The sequence below is a fragment of the Trichomycterus rosablanca genome, chromosome 3 (assembly GCF_030014385.1).
Source record: "Trichomycterus rosablanca isolate fTriRos1 chromosome 3, fTriRos1.hap1, whole genome shotgun sequence".
NCBI classification, from domain to species: domain Eukaryota; kingdom Metazoa; phylum Chordata; class Actinopteri; order Siluriformes; family Trichomycteridae; genus Trichomycterus; species Trichomycterus rosablanca.
The window spans coordinates 45,729,601-45,741,757 of record NC_085990.1 but is presented as its reverse complement, the minus strand read 5'-3'; the positions used below and the strand labels follow the sequence as shown (position 1 = coordinate 45,741,757).

The following is a 12,157-nucleotide window of genomic DNA, read 5'->3' as shown; positions in this document are numbered from 1 at the left end:
AGTGCTGAGAATGATCCATCACCAAAATAATACCTGCTCTGTAGTGGTCCTGGGAGAGTTCTGACCATTGAAGAACAGCATGAAAGGGGGCTAACAAAGCATGCAGAGAAACAGACAGACTACAGTCAGTAATTGTAGAACTACAAAGTGCTCCTATATGGTAAGTGGAGCTGATAAAATGGACAGCGAGTGTAGAAACAAGGAGGTGGTTTTAATGTTATGGCTGATCGGTGTATATGCTCTTGGATTAAATAGGGCGTGGTAGCTTAGTGGGTAGTAAATGTTAGTGTTTTGGTTCATTTCAAAGAACAGTGCTGAACCAGACATGTGCTATATATTAAAATAAAAACATTATAAGAGCTGTATTTGTTTTGCTAGTAGAGCTTAGCTAATCCAAACAGTTCTTGACCCTGCTGATAGCTATGTAAACAAAGAGGCAGTGCAAATGTTTACATGCACAGAATAATCAAATGAGAAATGATATAGATAATAATATAATCTGAAATAGGGAACAGCCAGAGTTAAGATTAGAAAGTCAGCAATACGATTCATTTTAATTTCACATCTACAAGCAGTGACGCTGTTGGCTTGTTATTTTTCAGTACCCATAAAGTAGCAGAACCATCAAAGCATTTTAAAGACTAAAGTAGTTTTCTAACATTGTAATGTGCTTGTTATTGCTGTTGGTTAATTGGACAAACCAAAGCTTACGATGGTTATAACAAGTGGTTAACTGAGTTACTATAGTCCCAAGCTCAAACTTGCCAGGCCATAGTTCATTCCAAAGTGGTAACAGTTTCTCACATGGTCAAACCGGCCAGTATGGCACCAACAACTGTCATACTCAAGTCAATTTTACTATTTTTTCCCCCTATTCCCCTGTCTGATGTGAAGACTAACTAAAGTTCTTGTAACGTGTCTGTATGGCTTAGTCTGTATGACTGGCTGGACTGAAACGTTTCATTAATGAGCAGGTGTTCCACATAAAGTGATTGGTGATATAGAAATACAAAACAGTTCCAGCCATAGAAATTCATCAGATCCATTCATCAAATACTTGCATTAATTACTTACAAAGTAAGGCATTACTAAGCTTCTAGCAAAGTGACAGAGGAAATAAAAAAGTGTACATGAGAGAATACATGGCCATACCTTACTCCACGAATGGCGGATGCAGGGAAAGTCCACTCATGTAGTCCTTTCTGTGTGAGACAAGATAAAATGGAACATGACTAAAATGAATGGATACACACACATGCAGGAAAATTTGTAGAAACCACCATGCATCACCATACCATACACACAAGATATCTACAACCCCAAATTTGAAAAAGTTGGGACAGTATGGAAAATGCAAATAAAATAAAAATGCAGTGTTCCTTACATTTACTTTGACTTTTATTTGATTGCAGACAGTTTGAACCCAAGATATTTCATGTTTTGTCTGCTCAACTTTATTTCATTCGTTAATTCGTTAATACCTCCATTCCTGCATTTCAGACCTGCAACACATTCCAAAAAGATGTGGGATTGGGGCAATTTAGGGCTAGTAATGAGGTGAAAAAACTAAATAATGATGTGATTCCAAACAGGTGATGTCAAACAGGTGATTGTAATCATGGTTTGGTACAAAAGCAGCATCCAGGAAAGGCTTGATGAGCAAAGATGATCAGAGGATGTGTGAGAAAATTATTAAAATGTTTAAAAACAATGTACCTCAAATAAAGATTGGAAGGGATTTGCATATTTCTCCCTCTACAGTGCATAATATCATTAAACCATTTAAGGAATCAGGAGGAATTTCAGTGTGTAAAGGCCAAGGGTGCAAGCTTAAGCTGAACACCCGTGATCTTCGATCCCTCAGACGGCACCGCATCAAGAACCACCACTCAACAATAGCTGATATAACCACATGGGTGAGGGATTACTTTGGCAAACCTTTGTTAAGCACTACAGTACAGAGTTACATGCACAAACACCACTTAAAACTTTACTGCGCAAAAAAGAAGCCTTATGTTAATCATGTCCAGAAGCGGCATCGACTTCTCTGGGCTCTGAGGCATCTAGGATGGACCATTACACAGTGGAAACGTGTATTGTGGACAGATGAATCAGCATTGCAGGCCTTTTTTGGAAAAAATTGACCATCCAGACTGTTATCAGCAACAAGTCCAAAAGCCAGGGTCTGTCATGGTATGGACTGTGTCAGTGCCCTTGGCAAAGTTCATTTACACTTCTGTGATGGCAGCATTAATGCAGAAAAGTACACTGAGATCTTAGAGCAACATATGCTGCCTTTAAGATGGCATCTTTTCCAGGGACGTTCATGCATTTTTCAACAAGACAATGCAAAACCACATGCTGCACACATTACAAAGGCATGGCTGCGGAAGAAGAGGGTACGGGTACTGGATTGGTCTGCCTGCAGTCCTGACCGGTCCCCAATAGAGAATGTGTGGAGAATTTTTAAACGAAAAATGTGACAACGACGACCTCGTACTGTTGCACATCTTAAGACGTGTTTGCAGGAAGAATGAGACAAAATGAACGCCAACATTACAAAGTGGTAAAGTAATAGTAAAAATTCACACACTTTCACACACTTCTAACAAGGCAGTGAGGTAAACTGTGACAAGTTTAGGTAACATAGCTACGTTAACTGTCTCCTCACAGTACCCCCGAAAACTTCTCATATAGCAATCGGGTGGTTACCTAGCAACATTAATGCTGTCTACACAAAATTTATTTTTATAAATTGTTATTTAATAACAATGATAAACAGACCCTACGCAATAAAACGTATCATTACATTAAAAATGAAAAAGAAAATGAAATTGGAATGAGAATCCATGAAATAAATAAATAAGAGATGAAATTACACATGGGTGCTGCTCAGAGACATGGGTCCTGAGGACCTGGGTTCAAGCCTGGTCTTCAGTCACAGCCTATAAGTAGGTTTGCTTGTTTTTTTCTCTTCTACCTTCCAGAAAACTTGCAAAAGGTAAGTGGGCTGTTCTAAACTGCTCCCCATATGTGATAAAAATTAAACAAGTAATGGCCTACATTGGATTTGTGCCCTGGACATTGTGTATTCCTGCCTTGCACTTAGAATTTCCGGGTGGCCCTGAACTCACTGTGACCCTGACTTGGATGAAGCAGTTAGTACAGATGAATAATTAACAAACATTTGGTCACAATATTCTTTTTTTTTTTGTTGTTTATGCATTTTCTCCCCTTTTTCTCCTGACTTCTTAGTGCATCCAATTACCCAATTGCATTATGATTTCTCTCTACTGATGCTGATCCTTGCCCTGATTGAGGAGAGCGAGACTAACACACGCCCCCTCCAATACGTCTGCAGTAACCGACTGCAACTTTTCACCTCCACGAGGTGAGTTCATATGCGGATCAGCTTTGTGTACGAAGAGCCTGTGACTGGAAATGTTATATTTTATTAATTATTTGCATTAAGCTCATAAGTTTTTGCTTTCTTAGTTCAATTAGCAGAGGTAGAAGACACTTTTGGAAGGTCCAGAGATATGTTGACCTTGGCATGGGCACCCCCGCACACAGTTTTGATACTTATGTATTCTTATGCAAGTACGCCATGTTTCTAACAAACTGACCATTCCTGTAAAATGATAAACAAGTTTGGGGTGGAAAGTTGGCCTTGAGCTAGGTCGCTGAGCAGAGAGAGTTAGCCTGAATGGGCAGTAAAGCGGGGTATAAATACTGCGATAGGGCGGACGGTATCCACCTTTCTCTTCTGTAAAGCTGTGTGAGTGTTTGCATTATGAGATCAGTCCTCAGCTGAGTAATAAATAAATTTTTTGCTTTTACTATTACTCCGGTTGTCTTTATCTTTAAGGGTTACTTTGAATTCCCACAACAAGACACACCCTGATCAACACATTATCCCTTGACTCTGTGCAGGTGCCATCAATCAGCCAGCAGAGGTCGTAACTGCATCAGTTATGAAGTCCCACCCTGTATGAACAACAGCCAATCGTTGTTCATGTAGGCACCCAGCCCAGTCAGACGGCAGAGCTGAGTTTCGAACCGACGAGTTCAAAATGTCAGCTCTGGTGTGCTAGCGTGTTTTACCGCTGAGCCACCTGGTCACAATATTCTAACAAAGCACATTGGAATTAGAGAAGAGTCACTGCTGGTACAGTAATGCTGCTGCAATGATCAAGCTGCATTGCACAAGATGAGATCTGACTCATTTAATGTGGGCAGTATGATACGTTAAGGTTTCAAAAGTCCCATCGTGTCTACCCATCGTGAAACTTGTTGGTACAGATGATTCATACAGATGTGTGAAATTCCACACTAAACAAATAGACTCAAACTCGGGAGAAAAAGAACAACCAGAGAAAAAGAAAAGAATATCACAAGAATACATTTTAAGCTTGGCTATGGTAAAACGTTAGTGCACTGATTAAAATAAGAGCATTAGACACCAGTCTAAATAATAATTAACCATGTTTCTGCTCCATATGAAAATGAATATGGGTATTCAGATGCATCTTAGACAGTTTTTCTTTGACCCCATGTTTAACAAACCATTGCTTGTTTCACCTGACATTTCTAATCTTAGACAGTTACACAGCCATGGACAGATGACAAGGCAGTAAAAAGTACTCAAAGCAAATATAGCATCAACAAACATTAGAGTTTTCTTTGAGACTTCACCAAACTGTTGTTAAAAACTGGCTACAGCCTCAGTTTTGTTTGTTTGTTTGTTGTTTAACACCATGTCTACCCATTGGTCATTCTCATGTCAAGATAGGTACCTAGATTTTGTTCAGGTTATTTATTCATGTTCTTTGTCTAGTGTCCTTTCTGTGTTTAGTTGTAGACGTGTATTAGTCTTGTATTTTTCAAATAACTGATCAGAGTCTCTGTTTTGGTTTTGTTAAAAATTTCAACCATTGTGTTTGGTATTGCGAGACTTTGTCTTTCTATGTTATATTTTGTGCACTTTGTCAATAAATGTTCAATGGTTATCTGTGTATTACAGTGGTCACATATCGGTGGGCGTTCTCCATTCACCAGGTGTATGTGTTAGGCGAGTGCCCAATACGACATCTTGTATATGTCGTCTGTTCCAGTCTCTTTCCAGTCAGTAGTTTTGGTCGTGTTTGGATGTTGGGGTGGATGTTGTAGAGTTTGTTCTGCTTTTCCCATTCTTTTTGCCACATGTTTTTAATACAGGCTGTGATTGTTTGTTTTATATCTGACAGAGGGAGCCTGCAGCTTACAGCTTTTCCTCCGGCTACAGCCTCAGACAAACGTTTACAGCTCAATTAAATAAATAAGAACCTTATTAATAATTAAGTGTTCATGTCATTCAGGTGGTGATTTGGTCGAGCAGAGAGGAGAGAAAAACGTAATGTGTACCTGTATCAGAGATGGAGACTCGAGTCGCACACATAGCGACTTCAGACTCGACTCAGACTGATTTCAAATGACTCGGACTCGACTCATGACTCGCAAAAAAATGACTCGTAAACAACAAGAGTCCCTAGTGTAAGTATGTGTTAACATTAGTTACGTGTGATATATATATATATATATATATATATATATATATATATATATATATATATATATATATATATATACAGTGGGGAAAATAAGTATTTGATCTCCTGCTGATTTTGTAAGTTTACCCCCTTACAAAGACTTGAACAGTCTATAATTTTTATGGAAGGTTTATTTTCACAGAGACAGACAGAATATCAACAAAAAATCCAGAAAAAAGACATTAAATAAAAGTTATAAATTAATTTGTATTTAATTAAGGGAAATAAGTATTTGATCCCATACCAACCAGCAAGAATTCTGACCCCCACAGACCGGTTATGTGCACAAAAGGCACACAAATTAGTCCTGTCCCTGTATAAAAGACTCCTGTCACAGAATCAGTTTCTTCCGTTCAAATCTCTCGACCACCATGCGCAAGACCAAAGAGCTATCAAAGGACGTCAGGGACAAGATTGTAGACCTGCACAAGGCTGGAATGGGCTACAAGACCATCAGCAAGACGCTTGGTGAGAAAGAGACCACTGTTGGTGCGATAATTCGAAAATGGAAGAAATACAAGATCACAGTCAATCGCCCTCACTCTGGAGCTCCATGCAAGATCTCACCTGGTGGGGTAAGAATGATTCTGAGAAAGGTGAGGTCAGTCCAGAATTACATGGGAGGAGCTTGTCAATTATCTCAATCAGACCTTCTGATTTAAATTTTTAGTAAGAAGTGCTGTTATTTGTATTTATTCAGTTTGTGTCACACAGATGATGCGTCAATGAAATGCTTGATTGGTTTTCTAACGAGTTAGTGTTTTACTTCATAACTGGGAAAAGTTTGGAGGTTTTTAATTTTCTATTTTAATATTTACAAAATAACAGATTATATTCCTAATGGGACAACACACAGTTATAAATGTAATAGCATCTGGAAGAACATAAGCTAAGGTAAGCAGTGGTTATGATTTTTTTTGCTGTGTTTTGGATTTTGGATCGTGCGCTTTTGTTTTCCAATAAAAACAAAACGTATCAGTTTAAGCTTTTAACTGGTACCTTCTTGTTACGGAAATTACATTCATTTGCACGATGAGTAGGAAAGTAAAGGCACTAAGTAAAATGGCAAAATACAGTCGCTAATCTGTTTTTTATCTGAACTACATTTCCAATATATGTTTTGTGTTGATTATATTGACTCGTGACTTGATTCGGACTCTAGCCTTAAGACTCGTGACTTGACTCGGACTCTAGCCTAAAGACTCGTGACTTGACTCGGACTCGTATTTTGTGACTTGTGAACATCTCTGACCTGTATGGGTGCAACATGTCTGAGCTGCACAGTGCGACTCTCTTCCTCCTCACTCACGCTCAGTATGCTGGGCTGAAACACTTTAGTCGGCTCCAGAATCAGGACCTGAAACAGCAGCCATTGCACAACACTTGCTTTATTTTTACTTTTCAGTTGTGATCTGTTATTTGAGTCATTTGGAGAACAGATACAAGACTTACTGGGCAGTGTGCTGTGGAAACTGTTGGTTTGCATGCTTGCACCAGCAGCTCCATCCAAAAATCTACAATCTCCTGTTTGGCGTGTTGTACTTCTGATGGTTTCGCAAAGTGTTTGTAGAGAATATATGTTTCCATGACGGATCCCACATACCTGTAATAGAAATGTGTCATTTAAAATTCAAGGCAAGAGCTCCAAACAAAAGAACTCCAAATTATGTGATGTTCCTTTGTTAGATAATGTACTGTAAACTATACAGGGTAGTCAGGAGGCACATCAGTAAAATACATCTGCCCACTACTTTTGAGGTCAAGGGTTCAAATCTCAGCGATGCTTTTAGCAGAGCAGGTTGGGTGTCTACACAGACATGCTTGGCTATTTCTGGGGGAGAGGGGGGTCAGACGGACATCCAGCAAAAACATTTACATTTTCAACATTTAGCAAACACCTTTAACCAAAGCAACTAACAGTATTATGAGCGTTTATTATCTAAGCAATTGAGGGAGGGTTAAGGGCCTTGCTTAAGGGCCCAACAGTGGCAGCCTGGCAAAGGTGGGGCTTGAATCAGCAACCTTGCCATTACTAGTCCAGTACCTTAACCACTAGGCTACACAGACATGCTTGGCTATGTATGGGGGAGAGGGGGGGTCAGAAGGGCATCCAGCATAGTCCAAGTATGTGGACCATAATGATCTGTGTTGGAGCCCCTTAACATGAGAGCAGCTATTCTAACAAACTGAAGCAGTGGACTGTTTATACTGCTATACTCAGATATCAAGACCTGTGTTCAAATGCAGCTCAACAACAATAGGCAATGTTCTACTGTATGAGTGGCCGCTACGTGTTGGCTTCTGGCTGTGTCTGGTTTCTGACCCCTAGGACTGGAACTGCCCACCCTGACTAGATAGACAAAGGCACAGAGATTGGGGGTTCTAGGTCATAGAAACGTGTGGTGATCAGGGCTGTTGGATTGCTGTCGTTCTGCCTCTCTTGTCCGATCACTCAGGACTGTTGATGGTGGGGGAGGTGGGCGCTGACATCCTGTGAGAGCCCTCATGACTGTGTTACCTGATATCTCTCCTTTTTATTTATGCTGTAATAATTAGGGGTGTTGGAGTATCATTTTACTCTTAATGATTTCACAATTTAACTACATTTTCTGTTGTTTTACCCTGAGGTGGTTCTGACAGAAACCTGTTTACCCATCCAAGGTTCAAGACTGCTGTGCCAAGAATGCTGCTCCTGCTAGATATGACGGAAACCTGGCATTTTGCCCTGGAAATGTCCAGAACTCACTAAAGACTGGACTGAATAATGAAAAACTCAAACTGCTTGTTTATTATTTTCACTAATTTTAACTTTAAGTTTCAATTAATTTTGTGCATGTATGATTTGTGTTTCATGTTATTCCCCAGGCCACCCAAAGAGAATGGGGGTGCCTGCTGAGTCTGGTTTCTCTCAAGGTTTTTTCCTGTAATTTAAGGGGGTTTTTCTTTGCCACTGTCGCCCTTGGCTTGCTCAACAGGGATTTTTTGGGCTGTTGATCCTGGATTCTGTAAAGTTGCTTTGAGACAATGTCTATTGTAAAAAGCGCTATATAAATAAATTTGACTCGACTTGACAGTAGGAAAAGTGTACTGTACTCATTTGTACTGGAAACCGGGCACGAAAAGCTCAGTGGTCAAGTCAAGTCAAATTTATTTATGTAGCGCTTTTTACGATGGACATTGTCTCAAAGCAACTTTAAAGAATCCAGGACCAACAGACCAAAAACCCCTATTGAGCTGAGGATTCCCAAGACCTAGCATGCATTTATTGCGTTATTACCCATTGTGCACAATGAAAATACAGAATAATTAAGGTGGAGGACATTCTTAGGCTTAATATGCGTCTGAGGACCTTTTCAGCCCCTACAGCCAATTTTGCTAAAAAGGTGGACTTTATGGGTGTGTTCGGGGGCCTGGGGAGCTCTGCATGGACAGCGTTTTGCATCGTCCTGCGCGCGCTCTCGAGGGGGGGGCTGTTCGAGATCCTGGATGCCTTGATGTCCTCACTGGTGGGGTATCTTGGAATTTCGGTGGTGTTTTGGCTTGGGAGCGGGTGGGCATCCGGTGCTGCTTTGGCGGTGGAAGCGGTCCCAGCTTTCGTTGTGGCACGGCTTTTCGGAGAGATGGAGGGCATGGCGGGCGGTGCGGAGAGACGAGCGGAGTTCTTTTCAAGAGTAAATTATTTGTTATTGATTTTTAATTTGTGTGAACTTCGGTCTTGTGCAGGTTCGGGCTTGTCAGCGAATTTGACCGTTTTTGGGACATTGTGGCCTGGCGGTTAAGGTACTGGACTAGTAATCCAAAGGTTGCTGGTTCAAGCCCCACCACTGCTGGGTTGCCACTGTTGCGCCCTTGAGCAAGGCCCTCAACCCTCAATTGCTTAGACAATATACTGTCACAGTGCTGTAAGTCGCTTTGGATAAAAGCATCTGCTAAATGCTGAAAATGTAAATGTATTGAGCAAGCCGAGGATGACGGTGGCAAAGAAAAGCTCCCTTAAAATTACAGGTAGACACCTTCAGTGTCCCACTGCAAATGGCACTCACCACATTGGTGCTTTAAGTCTGTAGAGCTTCTCTGAAGCTTCTATGACTTTCTTTTGTTCGTTGGCTAGAATCCCAGCACCCAGGTAGAAGCCTACATCCCAGTAATCTTGCATCTTCTCCAGGCTGCCCTTCCTCCCGAGCAGACTGCTGAGAGTGACACCTTTCAGCCAGAACAGATCGAAGACAACAAGCACACAGACAGTTAGGTAATAATAAAACATAACAAAAACGGCATACAGAAACCTGATGTAAACAAGTGTAATTTAATCTAATCACAGCAGAGCTGAAAAAACAACACACACCAGGCAAGGCTTTGTTAAAAAAGAACAAAACAAAAAAGCCAAAAGCATGCATCAATGATAAGGAAATAACACTGAATTTTTTTAATACAGACATCTGTGAAGTTTAGAGTTTTATAAAAGGCTCTTTAACAAATGGAATGTACAAAACATCTTACTACGAATTCCACACCCTCCAGATTACCACTCAAATTACTGTTAAGCACTAACAAACCTAAATCTACCTTAATGTCTGATTGTGTTTGTTTATTAGGATTTTAATGTTTTACACTTTTGTTACATTCATGACAGGAATGGTAGTTACTCATTACACAAGATTCATCAGTTCACACAAGGTTATATTGAACACAGTGTTGGACAATTTTGTATCTCCAATTTACCTCACTTGCATGTTTTTGGACTGTGGGAGGAAACCGGAGCACCCGGGGGAAACCCACGCAGACACGGGGAGAACATGCAAACTCCACACAGAAAGGACCCGGACCGCCCCACCTAGGGATCGAACCCAGGACCTTCTTGCTGTGAGGCGACAGTGCTACCCACTTAGCCACCATGCCACCTGTCTGATTGTGTAATGGGCAACACCAATACACATGAAGTGCAATAAAATAAAACCAATGTACACTGATCAGCCATAACATTAAAACCACCTTTTTGTTTCTACACTCACTGTCCATTTTATCAGCTCCACTTACCAAATAGAAGCACTTTGTAGTTCTACAATTATTGACTGTAGCCCATCTGTTTCTCTGCATGCTTTGTTAGCCCCCTTTCATACTGTTCTTCAATGGTCAGGACTCTCCCAGGACCACTACAGAGCAGGTATTATTTGGGTGGTGGATCATTCTCAGCACTACAGTGACACTGACATGGTGGTGGTGTGTTAGTGTGTGTTGTGCTGGTATGAGTGGATCAGATACAGCAGCGCTGCTGATGAAGTTTTTAAACACCTGAGAATAGTCCACCAACCATAAATATCCAGCCAACATCGCCCGGTGGCCAGCGTCCTGTGACCACTGATGAAGGTCTAGAAGATGACCAACTCAAACAGCAGCAATAGATGAGTGATCGTCTCTGACTTTACATCTACAAGGTGGACCAACTAGGTAAAAGTGTCTAATAGTGTGGAGAGTGAGTGGACACAGTATTTAAAAACTCCAGCAGCGCTGCTGTGTCTGATCCACTCATACCAGCACAACACACACTAACACACCACCACCATGTAATTGTCACTGCAGGGCTAAGAATGATCCACCACCTAAATAATACCAGCTCTGTGGTGGTCCTGAGGTGGTCCTGACCATTGAAGAACAGGGTGAAAGCAGGCTAAAAAAGCATGCAGAGAAACAGATTGATTACAGTCAGTAATTGTAGAACTACAAAGTGCTTCTATATGGTAAGTGGAGCTGATAAAATTAACAGTGAGTGTACAAACAAGGAGGTGGTTTTAATGTTATGGCTGATCAGTGTATGTGGGTAAATTGTGAACATAAGCGATCATACCAATCTTTCGCAGCTCAACTGAGGTGTTAAAATTGTGGCCGACGGCCATCAGAAGGACTGCGTTGTTGATGCCTGAGTGCAGAGATGGCTCCAATTTAAATGCTTTATTGTACCTGTGATGAAAACAGGACAGATTAGTATAAAAGGAGAGAGGTCACAGCAAAACTATTCATCAGTTCATAAGCCTATATCGAACACAGTCTTGGACAATTTTGCATCTCAAATTCACCTCACTTGGTGAAGAAACCGGTGAGGAAACCGAAGCACCTGGAGGACACCCACGCGGACACGGGGAGAACGTGCAAACTTCACACAGAAAGGACTCGGACCGCCCCACCCAGGGATCGAACCTAGGACCTTCTTGTTGTGAGGTGACAGTGCTACCCACTTAGCCTGATGATGATGTGAAAGCAGAAGGTGCATCAGTGGCTACACGCTCAACCAAAAACATTTTCGCTGACGGCATTAAAAAGTTGGTGCGACATGGTGGTGACTATGTAGAAAAGTGATGTCATTTATGTTTTTGAAAATCTAAATAAAGAGTTAAAATAAGTGTGAAAACTTTTTCAAGAACCCTCGAATTAACCAATATTGTTATTGTAGCTTTACATTTACATTTAGGCATTTAGCAAACTCTTTTATCCAAAGTGACTTGCAGTTGTGACAGTATACAATCTAGGGATGTCCCGATCATGTTTTTTTGTTCCCGATCCCGATCATTAAT

At 40.9% G+C, this 12,157-nt stretch overlaps 1 protein-coding gene across 1 annotated transcript in view; it reads right to left on the bottom strand.

Annotated features, from left to right (window-relative positions):
• Nucleotides 1-12,157, bottom strand: part of si:ch211-1i11.3 (mitogen-activated protein kinase kinase kinase 5) — a 59,030-nt gene that overhangs the window by 31,918 nt on the left and 14,955 nt on the right. Inside the window, exons 7-11 of the mRNA XM_062991375.1 lie at nt 11,434-11,546; nt 9,632-9,791; nt 7,041-7,191; nt 6,841-6,945; nt 1,153-1,202 (exon numbers count right to left, since the gene is read on the bottom strand). Coding sequence (XP_062847445.1) covers nt 1,153-1,202; nt 6,841-6,945; nt 7,041-7,191; nt 9,632-9,791; nt 11,434-11,546 — 579 coding nt within the window. The remainder of the gene's footprint in view (nt 1-1,152; nt 1,203-6,840; nt 6,946-7,040; nt 7,192-9,631; nt 9,792-11,433; nt 11,547-12,157) is intronic.